Source organism: Chrysochloris asiatica, unplaced genomic scaffold (assembly GCF_000296735.1).
Source record: "Chrysochloris asiatica unplaced genomic scaffold, ChrAsi1.0 scaffold00142, whole genome shotgun sequence".
In the NCBI taxonomy this organism is placed as follows: domain Eukaryota; kingdom Metazoa; phylum Chordata; class Mammalia; order Afrosoricida; family Chrysochloridae; genus Chrysochloris; species Chrysochloris asiatica.
In genome coordinates this window covers 6,538,154-6,563,811 of record NW_006408660.1, presented here as the reverse complement: position 1 = coordinate 6,563,811, position 25,658 = coordinate 6,538,154, and the positions used below count along the sequence as shown (strand labels likewise).

Below are 25,658 nucleotides of genomic sequence, written 5' to 3'. Positions count from 1 at the left end.
TACACTAAGTACAATAGCCAAAGCCCTATGGCACTGTGAGTGTAAAGGGTATATATATCCTTTGTAGGTACTGGAGTTGAAGGTGGGGAAGCGAAGGGGAGCTCCTAAACACCAGTCTGTAGAAGAAGCAGTCTTTCAATAAATACATGCTGATTTATTTATAGAGATAGGATGGTTTCTTCAGGATAGAGAAATTCAAGAGGAAGTGTGAGCATTTTATTCATTTACAATGTATCATTTGTAATACCTTCCCCCTGCAGGCAGGGCCACAGGTCTAGGACAAGCTAAAGTCATCCCTATTAAAAAAATAAATTATTTCCTGGCATTCTTGGGGGTGGGATGTGGTATGTATGAGAATCTTAAAAAAACAAAACAAAACTTCAATAATCCTTAATTGTTTCTGAATACAGAAGTTGTGAAGGAATTTCCACTGGGCTCACAGACTTCTGTGTAGTGTAGGGGGAAAAGGTTAGGAGTAGGACCTCTACAGGCTGGCCCCTTATCCCACAGATGCCAAGATGATGTCTACTGGCAGCTCTTCTGAGCTTCTGGCTGTCACCTGCATTGTCACTGTGTCCAAAAGCAGCAGTCGGGAACGCACCAGGATGTCATGACCACCCCGGAACACACCTAGAACAGACGAGACAAGTGTAGGTGTGTACAGCGAAAGAGACTATGGAGATGAGGGTAGGGGTAGCATTTGCGGGAATTGATCAACTGAAATAGGCAGTGATCCTGGAACAAAGAAAACAGGGCTGACATCCCTAAGTGAGGCCAGAGCTGCAGTATTCACAATAATAAAATGGAGGAAATAACAGTAATAATTATATATCAGGCCCCTACCAAGGCTCAAATGAAATAATGGCATATAAGACTTGTGCCTGATGCCACAGAAGTTGAATCTAAGAGCAGATGATGGGGACAGTCCCATAAGAACCACAGAGCAGGTGTCTTTAAGACCCAGGGGACTGGCTGATTCTATGTGGCCGGAAGCAGATGGGCGTGGCAGCTGTCAGCTGGGCACTGAAGCAGAACATTCTTTTAGCTCTGTTTATAAACACTGGAGGGGGGGGGAACACACCCTATTCTTTTTGTTAACTATTTTAGGTGTGACAGTTGTACTGTCCTCATGCTTTTTTAAAAAATAAAGGGTCATTATCTTTTAGCAAAACACTGATACAAAAGCATTTACAGATAAAATGCTGTACAATCTGGGATTTGCTTTACCTCAAGGAAGGGAAAATAGATGGTGGTATGAATATTGTTAGCTGTTGCAGCTGGCAAACCAACAGGTGAGGGCTCATTATGTTATTTTATTTTTGTGTATGTTTAAAAATATCTATGACAAAATGCTTTTTAAAAATCCCATTCCTATTACAAAAGACCAGCCAACCGAGTAGAAAACAGTTCCCACAGAAGGGAATACAAATAGTGCTTCAACATAAATAGAAATTAAAATTACACTGTCACTGAACTGTGTATGCGAAGATTCCTGACATGACAGATGTTTTGTTACATGTATATTTACAATAAAAAAGATGAAAAACAAATAAACAAACCCAAAAAAACTAAGATACCATTTTTCACCTAGAGTGTTATCATAAAGTTTGATAACACTGTGTAAGCTAGAGTGTTCATGGAAAGGAATACAATTCCTATGGAAAGAAATTTATATTTATACCAATGCAAATCACCTTGACCCGGTAAAGTCATTTTTAGGAGTTATCTTCTATGCATATATGCAAAATAAATGAGTGTGTACAGGTTCTGGGGGTATGACTATGCATGTGTATGTATATATGTGTATGTGATTTTTTTTAACTATAGTAGTTTGTAATGAATGGAAACCCTGGTGACATAGTAGGTTATATGTTGGGCTGCTAACCTTAAGGTAAGCAGTTTGAAACCACAGGCTGCTCCTCTGGAAAAAGATAAGACAATCTACTCCCATAAAGATTTATAGCCTCAGAAACCCTATACAGGGTTGCTATGAGTCACAACCAACTTGACAGCACACAAGTTTGCAATAAGTACAGGAACCAACCTTTATGTTCATCACTAGGGGACTGGTTCCATAAAATTGTTAAGTGCTGTCGAATTGGTTCTGACTCATAGCAATCTTGTATAGTGTTTCCAAGGAGTGGTTGGTGAGTTTGAACCGCTGACATTACAATTCAAACTTACCTTGAGGTCCAGTGCTTATTCTACAGTGCTACACAAAGGACTCCATAAAATATGGTACACTCATACAATGAAATCATGTGGATCATGACCAGCTATGGACAACATTGAGGAGAATGGATATTCCAGAACACTTAATTGTGCTCATGAGAAACCTGTACATAGACCAAGAGGCAGTCATTTGAACAGAAGAAAGGAACACTGAATCAGGTTTAAAATCAGGAAAGGTTTGTGCCAGGGCTGTATTCTTTCACTATACTCATTCAATCTGTATGTTGGGCAAATAATCTGAGAAATTACATTATATGAAGAAGAATGTGGCCTCATAACAACCTGTAATATGCAGATGATTTGTTTGCTGAAAGCAAAAGAAGACTTAAAATACTTACTAATGAAGATCAAAGACCATAGCCTATAGCCTGCAGTATGGGTTGCAAGAATACGTAAATAAAACAAAAATCCTCAGAATTGGACTAATAAATAACAGCATGATAAAATGGAGAAAAGACTGAAGTTATCAAAGACTTCATTTTGCTTGGATACAGGATCAACACTCATGGAAGCAGCAGTCAAGAAATTAAATCACGTATTGCACTAGATAAATCTGCACAAGACAAATCCTACACTGACAAGAACAAAGATGTCAGTTTGAGGACTACGGTGTGCCTGACCCAAGCCATAGCATTTTCAATAGCCTGATGGTGGTGGCTGTGTGGCGTGGAGTTGGCTCTGACTCCTAGCAACCCTGTGTAAGGGTTCCAGGGCTATAAATCTTTGCAAGAGCAGAAAGCCTCATCTTTCTCTGCAGAACAGCTGGCAGTTTCCAACTGCTGACCTTGAGGTTACCAGCCCAACTCGTAACCACTATGCTACCAGAGCTCTTTCAATAGCCTGATAATGCATGTGAAAGTTGGAGAACAAATAAATAAAAACTGTAGGAAAATTGATGCATTTGAGTTATGGTGTTCGAGAAGACTATTAAAAGTGCCTTGGACTTCCAGAAGAACAAACAAATCTGTGTTAGAAGTACAGCCAGAATAGTCCTTAGAAGCTAGGATGGCAAGACTTTGTCTCTCATGCTTCAGACATGTTATAAAGAGGGACCAGTTCCTGGAGAAGGCCATCATGCTGGGTAAAGTGGAGAGTCAGCGAGAAATAGAATACCAGCTGAATGACAGCAGCCATGGGCTCTAGTGTACCAATGATTGTGAGGATAGTGCAGGACCAGACAATGGTTCATTCTGTTGTGCAGAGGGTCGGTTGTTGTTGTTGTTGTTAAGAACTGTGGAGTCAGTTCTGACTCATAGTGACCATGCACAAAATCTTTACGGGAGCAGAAAGCCTCATCTTTCTCCCATGGAGCAGCTGGTAGTTTCAAACTGCTAACCTTAAGGTTAGCAGCCCGATTCGTAACTACTATGCTACCAGAGCTCCTTATAGGGTCGGTAGAAGTCGGAAAATGCTGCTTACCAACTCGATGGCGCCTAACAACAATACCATGAAATACTATAAAAGCTGTAGAGAAGAATGAGGGAGTTCTATTTATCAATAGGGAAGATCTCCAAGATAACGTGTTGCCAAGAGAAAAGCAAAGTGCAAAACAATATATGTACTACTTGTACATGAGCATTTGAGTTTTGTTTTAAAAAGGAAATGTTTACACATAGGTTTTATATCCATAAAATAACTGGCTGGCTATACAGACACTGTCAACAGTAACACTGGGTGCCTGCTGGGAGTTAAACTGGCCACCTGCCAGCAAGGGTAAGGAGACAAATGCTTTATTGCAGATCTTTTCATACTTCCCAAATTTTAAACTTTATGAATTTTGAAACTCCATGTTGCCAGTGGGTGTTCTTAGCCCAGGAGCCAATGACATCTAGATTAACTACCCAGGCCCCTCTCCAGACCTGAAAATACTGCTTACCAGCCAGAAGCAGCGTGTGGGTGTTCTTGTTATCCGGCACTTTGTCTGACCTCTCACAAGGATGCATTCCCAAGAATTTCACAATATTGCCCACAGCCTCTGTAAGCAGAAATTTCAGCATCATTAAGCCACAGATTTTGTCTTCCCCTTTGGGTGAACACCATTCTCTTCTCCCGACCTCTAATGAAATGGCATTTGAAGTATAGGCTGTAGACATGGTCTTGGATCCTCAGGGGACTTAGAGACTAGAAGGGAGAAAAGGATCTTGAAAGGCAAACAGGACAGAAATGGCACCCCAGGACTTACCTTCAAGTGTCTTGATGGTAGACAAGGTGAAAGTTTCTTCCTTCTCAAACTCATCTCCTACCTCATCCCAGGCTGCTTCAAAGTTCAGTTTCATGACCTTTTGGATGTGATCAGCCACAGTGACTTCCAGATCTTCCAGCTGAGGATACAGGAGGAAGTTAGGTACACATCCCCAGAGGAAAGACTCCCTGCTCTGCACACCTCTGGGTCACTGCTTAGAACTCAACCACGCACTGCTTCCTGCAGCAAACTCATTCTATAATCTATAGAATGAACTCAATTATGATACTTCTGCCCCCAACAAAAGTAACTCCTAAGGGTTATGGATAGTGTTTTCCTATTTATATTTGTTTTTGTTCGTTTGTTTTTTACTTTCCAAGTTTGTCCCCCCAATTTATCATCCACACACACTTCCCAAGAGACCTCTGATGCCAAGAACAGGAGTCACATCTGTTGCCAGCGTCCGGAGGGAGTTGCTCTGCAGTCTCAGGCAGAAAACTATGCCTCCTGACCTAGTTTCTCACCACATATTCATCCTCGTATCCTTCATCGTCTGTCTCCCCAGTGGTGGGGTCACAGTCCTTTACGGTGAACTTCATCATGCAGCTGAATGTGCACGCCACTGCAGGAAGAATGGCTGAGTGGTCAGGATGTCCTTAGAGCAGGTGACTTGTCTAAGTTTGTAAGACTGCTAAGAGGCAGAAGCCAGCTGTCTGGTTCTCAGACCAGTGCTCTTTCATTACCCTGTTTCATCTCCCAAAGTCCTCTACCTTTAACCACTATCCTTAATCCAACTGTCACAGTGTCTACATAGCCTCCAGCGCCCAGCGCTCAGAAGAGGTCCCATAAATGACAGTTCTTATTCTTATTTCTGAGAGGAGCAACCATCCCAAAGTTGAGGAAACAGAGTCTGCTTCCTAGGCTTCTGCTAGATTATTAATAGCAGCAACATGTCATTCAACCCCATAAATTTGGGCAGAGAGTACCACTTAGAGAAGGATACAGGAAATCAAGTCATAGGTCTAAGGAGTCCCCTTAAAGGGAAGGGAAGAGGAAAAAAGGCAGAAACAATACAGACTGGCTACGACCACATAATAATTACAAGCCCACTGTCCAAGGTCTGGACAATACATTGGTGGTTTTGTTTGGAGTAGTGGGCCTGGGATGTTTGAGCCTTTGTGCCTGGTCTTTACAAAGACAGCATGGTGTAATGACGGTACTGGTCTGAGACAGACGACGTCAGTGAAGGTGTGCACTCTGCCTGACGTGCTGAGGGCCACAGGCTCAGATGAGGACGTGAGGAGGGGCCTGAGTTCAGGGAACTCCGGCACTGCTGCCAATTGTTCTCATCTGGGGTCTTTCTCTCACCAGCCACATAAACTGATACAAGTCACTGATCCTGCATCTCAGTTTCTCCATCTGTGCATAGGAGCGCGGTACTTATCCTCATAGGTTTGTTATGAGAATTAAATGAGATAATATATAAAAAGTACCCAAGACTTAGCCATTATTTTTCTTTTTCTCAGGATTGAAATCAAGGAGTTGACGCTCTAATAGATAGCAGACAGCTGGTGCCCATGCTGCCTACCCCACCCTCATCCCAGGGTGGTATCTAAACAGGGCTCACCAGCTGTGGGGTCTTCCTTGGGCAGTGCCACCAGTGTGTAGCAGGTCCCAGGCTGGTTGTAGGGCAGGCTCCGGGCAGGGATGTAACAGACCACTTCATAGGCCTCAGTGGGCTCCATCTGTACTGTGATGTTTTCCAGAGTCTGGTCGTTGAGTGTGTTCATGCAGTCAAACTAGATGAGAGAGGAGAGAGGAAGCGCAGACATTGTTCTAGTCCTCAGCCATGCTAAAGGACCAGCCAGGAGGGTGCACCTCTCACCCATGGGCCAGGCTGGTTCCGTCTCAGTCATCCTGCTCTAGGTTCCCCATCTCCAAGTTTATACTCAGGAGTAGGAAAAGTCCTGGGTCAAGGGGTACAAGAGCCTTACCACCTTAGTGACTGAAGGCAGATTTTTGTTATCAAGTAGGACTCCCAACCAGCTCAGTGTGAGTGTCATGAATGCATAGGATCCATCAGACCTGGGACTACCCATGGGCCATGCCCCAACAAGACCTTAGGGCTCCCACTCACCTGAAACACCATGTGGTCAGTGAAGGTGTGCTTGGTGCAGCGGATGACATACTCTGTCTCTGACTCGGTGAGGGCCACAGGCTCAGGCGAGGACTTGAAGAGGGGCCCGAGTCCACGGAACTCTGGCACTGCTGCCAATTGCTCTGAAACCCACAGGCCACATGTTAAACCAACTGTGTGCTTCCCAGAATAACTTGTGAGGATGCCTAATAAATTCTCATGACTTGGCAGTGAGACATAGTTTCTCCCCTTAAAAAACACAGAACCAGAGGGAGAATACCTAAACAGAAACTGGCAAGGCAACCTGGACTGCATACATCTGGAACCCAAGAAAAAGCACCCCTTTCTTTAGAGCCCAACTACACCGAATCAGATATCCTGAATGGGTCTGGGCTCTAGGGACCCCTCAGAACTGAGTTGAACCCTGAGCACATCATCTCTTCTTATACATCTAAATCCTTAGTTGTCAAGTGGGCCCAATAACTTCTACCTCTAACTCCAGATGGCTAAGGAGTCTCTGAGGCCCAGCACTCAGAAGAGGCACAATAAATGACAGTTCTTACTCTCATTTCCCCAAGAGGAATGAATGACTCCTGAGAGCCTCCCACAGCACTGTAACTCACCCTGGAAGATCTCCTGCCGAGTGGCTGCTACTTTCTCAGGTTGCTTGACTGCAGTGATGGGGGTGCTTTCTGCAGGACAGATACACATGGGGTCTAGAGTATGGAGTAGACCACTCAGGGAGTATAACTTCCAACCCTTCAGAGACCATGTGCGAAAGAGAGCGAAGGTATGTGCTTGCATGTGGCCAGACCAGAGGGGTCATTTTCTTCTCCGAGCAGTACCATTCAACCTGGGGAGGGTTAGTGGCTTCCCAGCCAGTGCATATGCAAGGGCCCCTGACAGGAACGCCTTTATTACCTGTTCTCTGCTCTGCAATGGGCATGGTGGCCAGAGGAACAGACTTCAGGTCAAAAGGCTTTTCTGATGGTTCTAGAGTATACTGCTGCAGAGCCTTCTCCAGACCAGGGATGGACACGGTGAGACCTAGAGGCCAGTGGGAGAGAGGTCACAGCCTGGAAGGCATGATAATACCCCAGGAACGCTCCATGGAAGACTGATGCTCACAAGTCCTCAAATTACATATTTTAGACTGTATGACCCTGTTTCTCTCTAAGCCTCCACTTCCTCACCTACACTCTTCTTCATCTGATTGGTTTTCTATTGGTTTCAACCAACTGGAGTAACCCACATGACCCGGGGTCCTCTGAGGTTACAGTGATGCCATGAGGTCACCACTGATGTCCAGCTGGGAGCAGCCTGACTTGGATGTCTCTGTTCAGGGAGGGGATGCCTGTTCGGGAGCAATGAGGAGGGTTCATGGGTCCAGGAGGGCTAAGTTAGAGCCAGTCAAGGGAAGACTCACCATTTAGGATATAGCCAGCATTCAGGGCTTTCTGCTTTTGCTCCAGGACATTAAGATAGAAAGTGGCTCGGTCCCTCACTTCATTGTCATCGTCCATCACACACCTGTAGCCGGAACACAAGGTGCACGTGACGGAAGCCCAGCAGGGGCGGCAGGAGGGATCCTGCAGGACTTCATCAGGGGACAGTGAGAGAAAGCGTATCTCTTCAATGCTCTCAGAACTCAGTCCCTAGATGACGTATCCAGGCACTTCTTCAATGTATCTAGGCACCTCTCAATGGGGATATTGAAATGCACTGAGGGGCCCATCAGACTCGAACTAGGAGGTGGTCACATTCATTGCTACTCTCTTTCCTTAAAGCCTACCCAGTGAGGAATGCAATCCCCTGTGTCCAACAACACATGACAGAAAAAATTCAGTATGATCCAGCAATCCCACTCCTAAGTATATACCCAAGAACAATGAAAACACATGTCCACACAAAAACTTGTATAATGGTCATATCAGAATTACTCAGGATAACCCAAAAGTGGAAACAATCCAAATGCTAATCAACTGATGGATGGGCACGATAATATTCCATTGTGATATAGCCATACAATGGAATATTATGTGCCAAAAAGGGGGATAAAGAACTAATAATACATGCTATATAACATGAATGAACCATGACAATATTATTCTAGGTGAAAGAAGCCAATCACAAAAGGCCACATATTATACGATTCCACTTTTGTGAAATGTCCAGAAAAGGCAAATCCATGGAAACACAGAGGAAATTAGGTGACTGCCAGAGGGTAGGAGAGGAGGGTAGGGGCGGGAAGGTTGGAGGAAGTGGGAAGTGACTACTAATGCGCACACGGTTTCTTTTTGGGGTGATAACGTTCTAAATTGTGGTGACAGTTGCACAATTCTGTGGCTACACTAAAATCATTGAATTATATACTTGAAATGTGTGAATTAAATGGTACATGAATTATATTCAATAAAACAGTTTCTAAAGAAAATCATAACTCAAGTTAACAATGGTCACTGCTGGGTGACCATTGCATAACAAATTTCCCCAGGCTTTTCTATGTTTGTCTACCCCCACCCAACTCTAACACAATCAGTAACTGTATAACTCTTCTCTCCCCTTTACGGTTAAAAAAAAAGAAAAAAAGAAAGGCTGCTGGGCCCAAGGGACACTGTCTACCAGGGCCCTCCAGCCCAGACTCACCTCTTCAACAGCACCAAGATGCTGGGTAACATCTCCTCATTCTGGGCTCCAAACTTAGCCAGAGCACTCACAGCACCTGCGTGTATGAAGCAACTACAATTCACCTAGAGCACTCTGACAACTCACATCCAGGTTCTTCTGGTATTGAGCTACGAGGCCCTAATCTTTTTTGAGCATCAACTTTCTTATCTATATTCCGGAGAAGGGAGCAGAAGAATAGAGGCTCCTGTTTGATGGGTCTGGGCTATTTTCAGTATGAACTACAATGAAGCCACAGAAGCTGGCAAAATTAAACTTCTCAGCTGCTGCATCCAAGTGGCCTCCATTTGCAGTTAAGCCTTACATTACATTACTATAAACGAAAAGAAAATGATCTACTACCTGATGAATATGGCTTGGTAGATGAAGATAATCTGTCTAGTAGGGGCATGAGGAAAAGAGTACATTAAAAAATTTTTTAAAAATTTAAGTATGAATTTTATGGTAAAAAGAAAAAGAAATCAAAACAAAGTAGAGAGAGTAAGAACTACGTTACTAGATGAGATCTAAGGTCCTTCCTATATTATTTAAAATTGACCTTGTGAGGCAAGAATACCAAATGCCCAGATCCCCACTGGGACCAGATACCTTCCCTGTGACATAAACTCAAGGACAAATGACATAAACTCAAGGACAAAAAGGCTCAGACCCACCTGCCCGGACCTCCTCATGCTCTAGAACCACTCGGTTATAGATGAAGCGGATGTACTTGGATGGGTTGTTGGTCTTGGGTCCCTCCTGGCCTAAGAGATGCAGGATGCGGGTGGCCAGCACAGTGAACTCGCAGTCTTCGATGAACTCACACAGGTGGGATAACCCTGTCTCCTTGCTCTCTGAGTTCTCCTCAATGATGCTAATAATGCAGTCAACGATGGCGCGCTTGTACTCAAAGCCACCCTGCAGTGGGGAAGGGTAAAGCTGAGCGAGAGGTGGCTCTTTCTCTAAAACAATCTGAAGCCCAGAGTTCAAAGAACCAGGAGAAAGGAGACCTGGCTCCTTGTCCCAAATTTGCTACGGACTCATGATGCAACTTTGAGTTAAGTCAGTGAATGTCTCTGGGCCTCTATTAACTTTTCTGTGTAAACCAGAAGTCTTACACTGTATGCTATTTGTGGCCCTTCCAGTTTCAACAGTAGATGGGATTTTACTTTTCTTTACAACTTTGAGATAAGACAAAAAGATGATTCCAGTTCAAATCTGTGCTCTGCTACCTATTAATGACAGAGGTGGCAACTCAGATGCCTACAGGTGCCAAGCTTATAGTATAATAGCATGAAGCTGGCTGTCTGGAATCCTTGAGGCAATGTAGAGTGGAGTCTCATCTAGAGAAGGGAGTCCTACCAACTTAGTCTTGCCAGATCTGACACATGTTTTCAAGAGAAACTGGTAATCTATTGTGGTGGTCGTAATTGTTTTTTGACATGGTATTAATTATCCGGTTTCTAAAATGTTGTTATGTGGCATCAAGTTGATGCCAACTCATAGTGACCCTGTATAGGGTTTCTGAGGAGCAGCTGGTGGGTTTGAATCGCTGATCTTATGGTTCACACCAACTTTGTGGACCAGTGTCCTACAGCGTCACACCAGGACTCCACTGGGTACTAATTCACAAGGAGTACTGGTGGTCAATGGTTAAGCACTCAACTGCTAACCAAGAGGTTAGCAGTTCAAACCCACCAGCCATGCCTCCGCAAAGATTATAGCCCAGGAAATTCTACAAAGGACAGTTCTACTCTGACCTTTAGGGTTGCTATGAGTTGGAATTGACGGACAGCACAAAACAACTTAATACTTTTCAAACTTGGTAGAATCCAAGCAAAACTCGTCTGTGGGTCAGATCCAGCCCCACAAGGGATAGTTTTTGGGTCAGCCAGATAGACAAGCCTATAAGGTAAATAGTAACACCAAGGAGATACCACTCTAAGATCAACCATACAAGATCAAAAGGGTGGGGTGTGCCCAGGGGTAATGCTGTTTCATTGTGGGGATCGTCATCAATGACATGAAACAAAATGTGCATGAATGGTTGAATGGAAATCCAATTTCCTCTGTAAACTTTCACCCAATCATAAGAAAAACATAACATCAATATACTGCCAGGGTGGTTTTTGGACAGGCCTCCTCATCTGACTGGTGACATTAAAGTTTAGCCCTGTCTGCTGCACATTGGAACCCCCTGGATCTGGGGCCCAAGCTTGTATATGTTTAACAAACTACTCAGGTGATTCTGCCTAGGTGCAACCCAAATTGAGAACCTGGACTAAGGACTTTTAGGCCCTAGTTAATTATTTGATATCCGTACATAACACATATGCATGCACACACAGAATAATTTTCATTAACACTTTCTGAAAACAAAAGTAACAATTCCAAACAAGAAAAAAAAAAAATGTTTTGTTGGTTCATCCAGTCTCCAATGGCCTCACAAAGTCCAGATTCCATGATAATCTGAAATTCTGTTCTGCATTTATACCCCCTGACCTTTTCATCAGGATTCTTTAATAAAATCTTTGATTAAAAATGTTTAATAATGGCAGCCAGGTACCATCAGTCCTGGTCTCATGCCCAGGGAGGCAATTAGCCAGACACTCTGTTTCCTACTCCTATTTCTGACTTTTTCTTCCATGTGCCTTGGATGGTCGCTTGCAAGCTTTGAAGACCCTCAGGCACTACACAACATAGTAGGAGACAGAACAGAAGCACTGAACACATTATTAAGTCAGTTAACTGGGATGTTCCATGTGACCATGACTCTAAACCTGTAAACCAAGGAACCAAATCCCATCAAGTGTTCAGTTGTACCTATCAGCCTCTGCAGGTATTCTCTCTTTTTTTAAAAAATATTTTTTCTGGTTGTTGCAAATACATTTATCACACAACTTCTCCCAATTCAACATTTTCAGGTTTTTGAGGGAGCTTCAAAAAGTTGCTGGAAAAGTGGAATTTAAAAAAAAAAAGAAAAATTTCCATGGACGTTTTGAAGCCCCCTCATATAACTGATTGATAGGAATTATAGTAATTGCTGTGCAACTATACTCTTCATCAATGGACTTTTAAAAATCACTGTAAAGTGAACTCAGGAGCTCCCCTTTCCCTCCCTCCCTCTCACTCCCGGTACCTACTCCACGGGTTTAAGGGCTGATGTTTCTGAGGCACAAAGGGGACACTGAGCCGCCAACCTTACAGCTAACAGCACAGTGTTTAAACATTTGTGTCACTCCTAACTATTACAAAGCTGTTGCTGCTGTCAAATGCCGTTGAATAACTTACGACTTACAGTGAGTAACCCCGTAGAGGGTTTCTGAGGAGCAGCTGATGGGTCTGAACTGCTGACCTTGTGGTTAGCAGTCCAGGGCTTATTCCATAGCGCCACACCAGGACCCTAAGCATTGTATAGAACCATCTATAGTTTTCTGGGAGGCAGGAGGGTCTAGGAGGAAAAGCACGGGTCGTGGGGCCAAGGCAGGTCTGGATCCAATCATGGCCCACATACTCATTGATCAGGTGACCACAGGCAGGTCACTTCATCTTTCTGAGCTTCAGCACCCTGATTTTTACAGAGAAAGGAATAATGTCTGCCGATGAGACCTGCTTTAAGACCACAAGATTGTGTACACATTGTGGAGTGTCTACAAAGTGCCAGGTACAGGAGCTGAAGTCTTACTGAGAATCAGTATTCTTCTCCCTAAGGAAATAGCTCCAAGGTTTCGGTGAGGTTGTGGGAAAAGAGCTAAGTACATATCTGGGACCACATGTACTCCATGAACTCCTCTCAATTAAGGAGTGTTGCTGTAACATCTGAGAAAGAATGCATATGTGATTTACTAATTAGCATTAGGAAACAAACCGGATACAATGCCACATTATTAGCATCAGTTTCAAAAGAAACCACCCCTAGGACCTGTGGAACTGCAAATTCTCTCTGAACCAGTAAAGAACACACATCCTCCCACCTCTGCACAAGTATAACCTTAGGGTGTCTATTTCATCTTTAAAGTCAAGATGATGAGTCATTGTAGTTATTACAGTTACTCTAACAGTTTGTGCATATGGACATATCCACCCCAGAGAAACAGCCTCAGACACCAGGAATCTTTTACTTAGCTAACAAGTTATCTGGCTACACCTAATGAAGCTTAGAGCCAGCTGCCAGGTCACGCTTTGTGTCAGGAGACCCTGCAGGCCCAGATACCATTACTCTTACCTCTTCCCGCAGCATGGTGAACAGGAAGTTCATGAGGACAGCGTGCTTGCGAGGATACTTCTGGCACAAGGCACTGATGGCCTGGACAACCACCACCTGAGTCAGACAGACATGTGTAAGCAGTAACCCCGTGCCACCAGGATCGGTTTACCACCTGAGTCCTTCTGCTTTATCAACAGCAAGGATGCAAGAGGAATTCCTGCCCCTCCTTTCCCTCAGGAAACCAGAGCTCACTTAGAGGAAGTGGCATGCAAAGTTCTCAACAGCCCCCAATACAGACTCGGAGTTTCTCAAACTCTGTCTTTCTATTCAGATGTCAAGGTAAGTCTAAGAGCTTCATGCCACCCTACTTTTTCTTCTTACCCTATTCCCGTCAATGATTCCCACCCAGTATCTTGCTGGATCCCCTTCTATCATGCCTGCTTCTTTTGACATTCCATCTTTGGGCCTCTTCTTGTTTATGGTCTCTTCAATAATCTCATCTGCAACAGCTTTAACTCTCTCTTGTTTGCCAAGGACTCCCAAGTCTTTATTTCTTGTCTGAGCTCAAGACCCATTATTTCCAACTGTCTAGCTGCCAGCTCTATCTGGTGCCCATACCCCAAAAACCAAACCCACTGCCACTGAGTGGATTTCAATTCATATTGACCTTTTAGGGCTGAGTAGAACTGCTCCAGAGGGTTCCCAAGGCGGTAAGTCCTTTTCCTGTGGGCTAGGTGGGTTCCAACTGCTGACATATTGGTTAGCAACCCACTGCACCACCAGAGCTCTTTCTGGTGCCTGTAGGCACCTCCAACTATACTTGCAATCACAGGTATTAAATTCCCCTTCCTCATCCATAACCTGACCCTCTTCTTCCTTCACCTGATCAACCACCAACAACCCAAACTAGAAAATGGCATCATCTTTGATGACATTCATTCCCTTACTCCATCCTCTGCCAACTGCCTCTATTCTTCAAAGAGGTCTTGAGTCCATCCTCTCCTCTCCTACTCCTCTTGCCCAATTTAGGCTGCTCCCTTTTCTACTTGCCTCTGATCTCCTGACTTGTCAGGCTTCACCAGGAAGATCTTTCTGATATGCAATTCTCACAGTACCACTTCACAGTCTACAAAGTATTCTTATAAGCCATAGGCAATTTGTTTCTGCTCACTTTGCATAAACCATGCTACAGAACTTATCACACGGCATCATTATTATCCATGTTATTGTATGCCCTGATTAAAACTTCCAAATGCCACTGTGTGATTCAATTTATCTAATAGTTATGAAATTATGATAGAAATTAAAAACAGATTAACAGTCTCCAGGGCTAGAGTTTGGGAGAAGGGGTAAGTATGGCTATAAAGGGGAACACAAGAGAGTCTTTGGTGATGGTACAATAGAGTATCTTGTGTATTGGTGGCAGTTAAGTGAAACTACACATGTGCATGTGCATACACATGCAATTTCAGGTGTAACTGGTGAGATCTGAATAAGTTTTATGTTGTTGTTGTTAAGTGCTGTCAAGTCGGTTCTGACTCATAACAACTCTGTCTGTATAGGGTTTCTGAGGAGTGGTTGGTAAATTTGAACTGCCAACCTTGAGATTCAAATTGACCTTGCGGACCAGTGCATTATTCTGTAGCAGAACAATGCATGCATTACTGGTGAGATCTGAATACACTTTATAGATTGTACCAATGTCAATTTCTTGGTGTTGATATTGAACTAGTTGTACGGGATGTGGGCATTGGAGAGGTGTTCAGGGAAGGAAGAGTAAGACTTTTCATTATATTTTTTTGATGTCTCTGATGAATTATTACAAAACACAGTCATGGATTGAACTATGTCCCCTCAAAATGTGTCAACCTGGCTGGGCCATAATTCTCAGTGGTTTGGCAGTTACATAACGATGTAATGTGCCAATTATGTAATGATGTAATTACACACATACACATACACACCCATGATGTGCTCTGATACAATCAGACAATCTGTTCTATAGGAATTGGGTAGGGTGCACCACACTTAATCAATCCTGATCAGATATAAGGGGAGTTTCCCCAGATGTGGCCTGAATCACCTTTTGTCTTGCAAGAGATATATCTTACAAGAGCCACTATCCCTGCGCTGTGAACTTCCTAGACTCAGGGGGAAGGGGTGGCACTCTGAAGTTGAACATCTAGTCTTCTAAACTATGAGAAAATAAATTTGTTCGTTAAAGACACTGACTTGTGGTATTTTTGTTAGAACAGAACTAGATAACTAAGACAAGAAGTAAAATATAAAAGTCTTCCTTAGAAATCAAAGATCTCTATCATGATCCAAAAGGCCCAACATGATCGAGTCCCTGCCTACTCTCTGAATTCACTGCTTGCCAAAATTGCATTGCGTGTCCCAAAGCTCACAACCCTTCACTGGCTTTCTCTTTCACTCCTGTGCATCACAGATTTGCTCCTGCCTTTCCTCCCTTCCCTCTCTCACATTACTCAAGTCTCAGCTCAAATATCACCAACACAGAAAAGCTTAGCCAGTGCTCCCCCAGCAACCTCTACTGGATTTCTATTTTATTTTCTTCATCAATTTACCTATGTATGAAATGATCTTGAGTATTTATTGACTTACTTACTTACCTCCCCTCACTAGAGCGCACGCTCCATGAGAGCAGGTACCTGCTGGTCTTGTTCATGGCTATGCTCCTCTCTCTAAAACAGCAGAATCTACAGCAAGTGCTCAACGAACAGTGAAGTGATTACCAAATGGATCCCTGACTGGTCTGTAAGGGACTAGTCTTGTAATACAAACAATATGGACATAGGTATAGAGGCAGGAATGTGCTTAATTCCAATTGCAAAGTCTCTCCTGAATCCTTAAGCCTGAGCAGCCTCTCAAGTCCACAGCAGCCTGGGGGACAGTGGACAAGGAGAGCATCTTGGTTATTTGGACGCTCTCGAGGGCATCCCAGTACCTTGAATTCGTCTGAGATTTCAGACATAAAGGACGATATCTGCTTCATGAGGCGGTCAATGCTGCTCTCACTACCAGTCTTGAGGAGGGTGGTGATGGCCAGCGTGGCGATGCTGCGGTTCGAATCGGTGACGAGGTTCTCCAGATCCAGATTACAGGCTGTCACAGCTGATGGATGCTTCATAGCAACCTGTTTGGGAGGAAAGAGAGACAGAGAGGACAAGACCCCAACCATATCACTTCATCTGATGTGTTTGGCCAAATCAGATGCCTTTTGGAAGGACTCATCTTGGGACCAGAAGAGTCAGTGTCAACAGGGCTCCACCTCCTCTACCCTCCCAGGAGGCTGGACCTCATTGTTCCTCCTCAGAGACTCTTACCTTATTGAGGGTGCGAACAGCAGCATAGCGGAGAGCAGCCTTGGGTGAGCTGCAGAAAAGCTGGAGCACTGTGGGGAGACAGATGCTAATAGCCAGCTGCCCGTGTCATCAGGGGAGGCCTTCCAGGGAGAGGCAGGGGGATGATTCTCAAGAACGCACAGGTCTCTCAGGCTGTTCAGACTCAACCCCACTCCCCAACCAATAAAGCAGTTCCCCTCTCCATGGAGATCTGAGCCAAGAGTAGAGAGAACTGAATCTGTTTACAAAACCCAATGGTTCTTGTTTGCCAAACACCTGAGGTGTGCCAACCACAGTGTGATTCAGTATCTGATGTGCCTTGTCTTATTAACTCCTCACAGACGCCTGCCCACAGCCAGCCAGCCAGCCCAACAGGCATCAGAGCAGCTCTCAAGTTCACCTCTGCCGCTTGTCAGGGCCTCAGTATCTTTCGTGGTAAGGTGGGACTAAAAAGACACACCTCTAAGATATAAGAAGTCTTGGTGTGGCACTGTGGGCTAATGTGTCAGACCTCAAAGTAGTTTGAACTGCAAGGTCAGTGGTTCAAGCTCCTTGGAAATCCTATACAGGGTCACTATGGTTTGGAATCGACTCGACAACACTTAACAACAACAATTAAGATGTAATGAAGAAATCCTGATGGCACAGTGGTTAAAGTGCTCGACTGCTAACTAAAAAATTGACATTTCAAACCCACAGAGAAAGATGTGCCAGCCTACATTTGTAAATAGCCTTGAAAACCTTGTGGGCCAGCCCTACTCTATCCTGTAGGCTGTGTGACAGTTAAGGTTTTGTGTGAATTTGGCTGGGCCAGGATTCACATTGGTTTTACAGTTAAAATGTGGTAACAAGTCACTCCTTAGAAACCCTATACAGGGTCCCTATGAATCAGAACTAACTTGATGGCTCTTAACAACAACAGGGGGTCAAAGACAGGACGTAAATCTTTCACTATAAATCCATTCAGTACATTCTGAATTTTGAAACAAAAGAATGTATTGCTTATTTTAAAAAATAAAAAGGAGGAGGCAAGACGGTGGACTAAGCAGAAAGGCTGAGTGGACCCTCTGCAGTAGGATACAGAAAGCTGGATGAGACACATGCAGAGGATGGTCCTAAAACTCTGAGCTTCAAATGAAGGGACAGAGAAGTGGATTGAATGCGTACTGGGAGTTGTAGAGACAGACACAGCAAGAGAGGAGGTGACTGCTGAGCTGTGGCAGCCAACCATGGCAGACAATTGATGAAAATAGGTGAATACAGGGAAGTATGGTAGCAAATCTTAAGGTCAGCAGTTCAAAACTACCAGCTGTTCCACAGGAGAAAGATGAGGCTTTCTGCTCCCGTAAAAATTTACAGCCTCAGAAACCCTGTACAGGGTCGTTATGAGTTGGAACCGACTCCACGGCACATAACCACCACCACCACCATGCATAGGGTAAAGGTAAATAATGATATATATACAACCTTAGAACAACAGTGTTCTGTGCATAGATACATGGTTTGAAACAGAGGCTGAATGGTTAAGGAAGGAAGACTGGGATATATTTATATATCCTACAAATATATGAGATATTTGAAATCAAATATATGAAAGAGGATATTTGTACCTTTCCTGCAAACACTATGAATGAGAGCATACAGTGGGCAAATAATGAAAACTCCAACATATGATCACACATTTTATGACAAGGAGTTGCTGGGCCTAGGGGCTCAGGACCACAGATTCAGGGGACACCATGGTCAAGAGGAATAACACAGTCCACAAAGACAATGTTCTAAATCCTATTTGGCTGAGTAGCATCTGGGACTTTGAAAGCTTATGAGTGGCCACATAAGGTGCAGCTATTGGTCTCTCCATGTGCAGAAGAAAGAAGCATGGTAAGATTGAAGAGGCCTGGAAATCAACTAGCCCAGTACACTACTGGGGCATGTGAACATCAGTCTCCATGATTCTGAGACTACAGAAACTAGACGGTGCCTGGCTACTACCAACTGCTCTAAAGAGATCACATTACAGGGTCCCAAATAGAGTGGGAGAAAATGTGGAACAAAACTCAAAATTATAAAACAAACAAACAAAAATCAACTGGGTTTCCTGGTCAGAAAGACACTATAGCCCTTGACTATCCTTCAGGTCTGGGAAGGAACTCACCTTCATGCCTAATTTTCAGCTAAGCAGAAGATAGGTTGATGGGGGTTGGGGGCAACAACACTGGCAAGACGTGCTCACCATTGAATGGTCAAGCATTCGGGTTCAAAAGGGCAACATTTTCCTAAGGACAAAGTTGAGAAGGTATGGAAGAGGGGTGGAATGCAGGTGAGAATCACAGTGAAGAAACAGGGCAACTGCTGTTGCATGTAAGGGATTGTAATCATTGACATGAAATGAAGTGTATGATTGGTTGAATGTAAAGCTGATGATTCTGTCTGTGAAGCTTTATTCAATTCACAACAAAAAAAGTTAAAAAGAAAAAAACAATAAGAAATACCTGTCATGAATGTACAAGACGCAGGGAGGCGTGCCAGAGGTAAAGTGAATAGAGGAAACTACTGCTTGCTAATGGTACATGGAGAGAACAAATTTGTTTGCTAAAGCCATCCACTAGTGGTGTTTCTGTGATATAACTAAGACAGGGTGCTATGAATCAGAATTAGTTTAACAGAGGTAGGTGGGTGGGTTAAGATGTAATGTCTGTGAAGTGCCCAGCATACAATTGTGCTTGCTGCTGCTGTGTGCCATCAAGTCGGTTCCAACATGTAACAACTCTGTATAGGGTTTCTGAGGCTATAAATCTTTATGGGAGCAGTAACCTCATCTTTCTCCTGAGGAGCAGCTGGTGTATTCAAACAGCTGACCTTGTAGTTAGCAGCCCAATCTGTAACCCACTATGCTATCTGGGTATATTAATTCCTTTCTGAACACTAGATGGTGACCTACCTGAGGGCACTTGCCTTCTTTCACCCAGCACCTGGGCACTCAACAAACTCAAGGAGGGGTTGAAGAAAGGTGTGGTTACCTGACACAGCTGGGGCCAACTCTTTGGCACTGCAACCAGGCAGGTTAACAATAGCCGAGGCAGCTTCGTATACTACCATCTCATGCTTGTTGCGCAGGCAGCTCTCGATAAAGTCAAATAGCGGGCTGTCTCGGCTAGAAAGGAACACAGGGTAGTGAGAAGGGACTGGGATGGCCTAGAGAGGCGGGATGAATGAAGCCTTATCCCCAGAGAGTGACAGCCAATTACCTGCCGTCCTCCTCCTCCAACTGCTTGCTGGCCACTCGGATCATCATGCAGTAAGCAAAGGGAGACTTGAGACCGTGCCGAGTAAACTTGCTGATCATCTTACTGACAGCCAGCCGGTCATTCTTGCGCACGTGGTACAGGAGCCCCAGTGCATGGTACTAGAGGATATGGCAGAAACAGGAGAAGGCTGTGAAGCTCAGGTTATTGCCTTCTATGGGTTTCAGTCTTCTCATTTCCCAGGTGAGCAACTCCGTATACAACCCCTGGCACACAAATGTGTCTGTATTCAGGGCCCAGTCCCAGAATGGATCCTGAAGACACCATGACTATCACTGCAGGGAGTGGAAACAGAAATGAAAGACATGAGAGGAGACACGGTGTCTATCTGTGAAGGTAGAAGCTGGGGGCCCTGGACATTGCCATGTGTTGTAAGGGCCCAAACAGGACACCTGACATGTTCAACCTACATTAAAGCCCACAACAACCCTAAAGGTAGATGTGCTTAACCCCATTAACTTTCCCAAGGACTCATGGCTGGTCCTGTAAAGCCAGAAGTCCAGGTTTCTCCTCTTTTGATGAGGTACGTGTCATATGAGTAGTTATTTCCTGTCTTCTCTGTTTCCTTACCAGAGTGGCATTTTAGAGCTAAGATACAGCAGCTGTGGGTGTCTTCTGTGTGGGAAGCTTCTCTAACTGAGAGGTGTTGTGAGGGGCCTGAAAATAAGAATCAGCAAATGGGCAGAGACGAAAGGGAACAAATAAATGTAAAGGGAATGCCTACAGGTATACATCAGATGAGTTAGATAGATGTTAGATGTTGCTTTTGTTAAGTACCACTAAGTTGGTTCTGACTTTTAGCGACCAACTACAAGTGATCTGGTGAGTTTGAATCACCAAACTTGCAGTCCAAACCGACCTTGCAGTTGAGCGCTTATCCTACAGCACCACACCAGGACTCCAGATGTATGTGAGGAGACTTCAAAAAGTTCATGGGAAAATTATATCTTTTAATTCTATTTTCCATGAACTTTTTGAAGCCTCCTCATATATTGTTACCCCATTTGATCCTTAAGCACTTTTGTGAGGTAGGAACCTTTATTCCTATTTTACAGACAAGGAAGTAATATTCAGAGAGGAAATAACTGAACTAGGGGGCTGCGGAAGAATTAAGTAGATGAAGGCCCCATCAATATATTTACATGTGTCACCAACAAAGTCATCTTGGCAAAGGCCTGAATATAGGAGGCCCTCTTCCTGCCTGGGTCAGTCGCTACACCAAACTTACTGCTATCAAGTTGATTCTGACTCACAGCGACTCTATGTAGGGTTTCTGAGGCTGTAAATCCTACAGGAGAGAAAGTCTCATCTTTTTTCCATGGAACTGCTGACTGTGTCACAACATCACACACTTTAAAACACAATACCCAGACGGATAATCAAAATATTTGAATCTTGTGGCACCAGATAATAGGCAGCCTCTTAAACAAGTCCTCCACCCGCAAGTGGTTCACTGGATTCTGTCCTAGAAATCCTCCCGCATTCTGATCTCCTTCAATCCAATAACTAAGGGACAAAAACCTACCATGGCCAAGGAATTCTAGGATCTCACAGTGAGCATCCATTCTGACTCTGGTCAGTGCCATGTCAGCTGTCTACCTATATGTTTATATGTTTCAAATTACTGCTCATTTGCCTACACCTCACCTGTACCATGATGTTATCGCTGGATGCTGCCTCCTGGGCCTCGTTCACCCAGCGCTTGACCACGTCAAAGCTGCACTTCAGCAGATGCTGTGGGCAACAGAGTGTATTAATACATGGGCAGGCAGGATACTCTTCAGTCAGCCCTCTTGGGCTCAGTGCTGGATTCTGGTCTCTTCCCGCCTCTGGTCTCTTCCAGGCACAGTCCAAGGTCTCACTATTGTCCTGGTCCTCTAAGATCGTGGCTTCAAACGCCAGATGGCTCCCACCCTCACTCTCCCTGCTATGACAGATGGTTTTCTGCAACATACAAGCTCCAACCATCTGAAGCCCCAAGGGATAGGTCAAGGCTGTCTCACCAGGCTACCACCATTCACCCAGAGTTTCCCTGAACCTCTTCACTTAAGTGAGTGAGATTTTCAGACTTTGGAACAAATAATAATTTTTTCTAACTGAAAAATGGCTCTGAGAGTTTCTTCGATGTCCCGCCCCATCCGCATGGCCTCAGCTACAGGTACACACCAGAGAAGAGACCAGGGCAGAGCTGGAGACACTGGGCACTTTGTCCACAATGGCCTGCTTCATGTAGCGCTCAATGGCCTGTAGCATGGTACTCTATGAAGACAAGGAGTAATGTGTAAAAGCACCCCGTCAATCCTCAGCAGCCCACCAGAGTCAGGTACTGGGCTGTGGAGAAGCTCGTGGGTGGAGGAAGAAAGTAAATACTTGTAGTTGTTCCAGGACAACAGGGGTGGAAGGGGTGGCCCAGCTGGGGCGGCATGACTCACATCAGTGATCCGGCAGAGTGCACGCACAGCCGGGCCTCGGTAGTTGTCCTCCTTTCCAGTCATGTCTTTTGTCAGGCTGTGGGGTAAGGAGCTCTTTAACATGAGAGGAGTCTGCCAGCACAGTCCTGGGCCTATCATTCCACAGTCCTTATCCCCTCCCACGTCTTGCCAGGCCCCTGTTCCCACACTTGTCTAGATTTCTATTGAAGTCTGCCAATGATTATTGCTTCATCCAAACCAAACTCCACACATTAAGTCCAAGGGAATCTATAAAGCTCGAAACTGACCAGGTCACTGTCCAGCTCTTACTAAAACATTTCTGTGGCTTTCTAGTGCCATGAACATCAAGCATAACTCTTTCATATGGAAGTTCCCCAATTAGATTAGGCTTTCCCTCTAAGCCTTTGCATGGGCTTTCACCTCCACTTTGTCCTGTTAGTCCTTACTCATCCTTCAGAGCTCTGCTTGGACAGTTCTTCTAGTAAGCCTTTCCTGGTCCAAAGTCAAGCAGGGGTCCCCTAGTCACACTTCCCATGACTAAGCTATCAAACTTGAACTCAACTATCTGGGTGTTTCTTTGTAAATTCTGGGGGTGTAGACTGCTACATCCCCAATGCTGTACACAAGAACTGACAAGACATGCAGTAAATATTTTGTTAATAAATCTATAAATGAATGCATACCCATCCCTGAAAAAAACTGGAGCAAGAAGAAAACAAGAAGACTGTGACTCAATTCTTGAGAGTGGGGTTACGCTTTAATCACATCTGCCCCCTGCCTCACATACAGAATCCCGTACTTAGCAAGCAAGCCAGTCTATACACTGTGTTCATTCTCCATGTCTATTTTCCTAGTGTTCTCTCTTAGTACTCACTGATACCTTTATGAAAGTTCCAAGCTTGCGTGGTTGACTATGAGGAACCAAGGGAAGGGAGGCTTCATGCCCAAATTAGGGAATTAGAAGGGAAACAGCGTTGCTGAGTGTTGGCAGCAATAATTGAAGGATGAAAGAGACAGAAAAGAAAAGGGCACCAGGCAGCTACGCCAACCACAAGTCTCATACACATCAAAAGTGTGGTACACATAAGAGAATAAAGGGTCTCTGTGTCAATGGACCTATCAGAGGATCCACCTCCTGTCCCCAAAGACTTACCTGCTGGTGACAATGATGACATCCTCTGCAATGCAAGACATTTCCTTGATAGTCAAGTAGCACATCCGACGAAGAGTAGGCTGTGAAAGAGATGGAAAAAGCTTTATCACCCCAAGCTCAGTATGAAGGCCAGAGAATGAAAATAAAACTCTATTCTGTACAAAGAAGACCCTTACTGATTGGTGAAGCGAACATTCCTGGCCTTTCCCACTGCTCTGTCACAAGCCTCTCCGTCAAGGAGAGCTGGGGCCGGGGTACTTACGTCATTGGACTGAAAGAGCTTGGTCATGGCAAAGAAGGCCTCGGTTGCTTCAGTGGTCCCCAGATGCTCCCCCTGTAGTAATCAAGAAAGAAATCTCAGAATAGAGGGGACAGATGGCTCTTTCTTCCACATCAACCCAAGCCAGATCCTCAGAGCCTGCAGAGGTTCCATCAAAGGCAACATACTGGGTGCTCAGGAGACACAAAGCTAAGGCACTGGCTGCAACCACATGAAGGCAATCAAATCACTTAAAGTATTAACTTGTGGAACCCCCCTCTTTACCTTCGACCTCCCTCTGTACCAGTATCCCCAACCCCAAGCCTTACCCTATTACCTGGTTTATGAGATAAAGGATCTTGGTGAGGATATGGGCACATTTCCGAGGGTTGATGGGAGTTTCGTTAAATACACGGGCCTAAGAAGAAGCAATCAAGGCTATTACCCCTTCTAGCTCAGTTCATTTCCTTTCCACTGATCACCTCAAGCACATTCAAGGGGCTGAAAAGTTCCAAGGTAAGTAAATACACTTGTCTAGATAAGTTTATTTCCATAAGGAATCTAATTTTTCTTTGCTCATCTATTAACAACTCTTTCTTAAATATCAGGGATGTACACTTAGGAAATGCTTATGAAGTGAAGGAGAAACTACTAACAACAAAAATGTTGGCATAATCTGTCCAGGAACAAAAGTTTTTCTATCTTTCCAGGCACAGGTTTGCTTTCCTATTGGTCAGTACCGAGTGTGCTGCTATTTCCATCACGTCCATCATGAACATTTATGATGGATGACACGGTGGAACAAAAGACACTTGCCTCCTGGAGGACTGCACTCTTCTCGAGGTGTTGGAATGGATTGGAGCCTCCACCTACAGCCAAGGAGAATAGAGAACACTGAGCATCATTCTTTCCCTGAATTTCAAAACTCTATCAGACAAAGAGAAGGGAAAGACATCCTATTGTCTACCTAATAAGGTTCAAACTCCTCAGGAATGGCAATCAAAGCTCTGCAATCTGTCTAAATCACCCAACAGCCCTGGTACAGTTTTTCTTCTATCTCCCATGAGACTCATTCATACAACTGAGTCTCTGTTATGGGTCAGGAACAACCATCTCCTCATGAATAGGTTTCTTTCACAGCACAGATAACATTTGTATTTAATTGTGTAATTCTCTGGTTGATGTCTGTGTCCTCCAGTGAGCATCTTGTTCATTTCATGATGACATTCCCAGCCCAAGGGTCTAGTTTCTACCTTGCCCTACTGCTGCTGTATCTGGACACACAACAGCATGCAGTAAAGAGCTCACTATAGGTCTGCTGAATGAATGAATGAGTCAGAATTCTCAGTCACAAGGCAGCGGTCCTACAGATTACACTCGAGCTTGGCCTGCACCAATACAGCAGCACCGGCGAATCCCAAGAGGTTGGATGAACAAAGTAACAAGAGAGCATCTGGCCCAATTCTTTCTTTAACAGAGGAAACTGAAGCCCAGTCCACCCAAGGTCACCGGGCTGGTCACAGTCCTAGCTTACAAGTGGGGGACCAAGGCCTGCCAATGACCAGCTGTGGACCTTCACACAGGGCCTTGTCCTGGCCTAGGCCACGACCTCCCGGTTAGGGCAGGATCCTGAGAGCTTGCGAGAGAACCGGCCTTCCTAGTCCAGGTCTGCGGGGTCCCCTCACCCGATTCCTCGTCCTTCTTATCGAATTTCTTCAGCAT

At 44.5% G+C, this 25,658-nt stretch overlaps 1 protein-coding gene across 1 annotated transcript; it reads right to left on the bottom strand.

Moving 5' to 3' along the window:
* Positions 1 to 499: 499 nt before the first annotated feature.
* On the bottom strand, positions 500 to 25,658 carry COPG1 (coatomer protein complex, subunit gamma 1). Its single transcript, XM_006870481.1, has 24 exons — positions 25,622 to 25,658; positions 24,753 to 24,805; positions 24,274 to 24,354; positions 23,940 to 24,011; positions 23,678 to 23,757; positions 22,525 to 22,600; positions 22,259 to 22,351; positions 21,740 to 21,826; positions 20,036 to 20,193; positions 19,808 to 19,941; positions 16,770 to 16,837; positions 16,391 to 16,579; positions 13,441 to 13,536; positions 9,890 to 10,133; positions 9,198 to 9,273; positions 7,978 to 8,081; positions 7,473 to 7,598; positions 7,175 to 7,243; positions 6,552 to 6,694; positions 6,042 to 6,213; positions 4,939 to 5,036; positions 4,415 to 4,553; positions 4,109 to 4,207; positions 500 to 630 (listed from the first exon to the last, which is right to left on the bottom strand). Exons 1-24 carry the CDS (start codon positions 25,656 to 25,658, stop codon positions 500 to 502), a joined length of 2,625 nt encoding a protein of 874 aa, XP_006870543.1.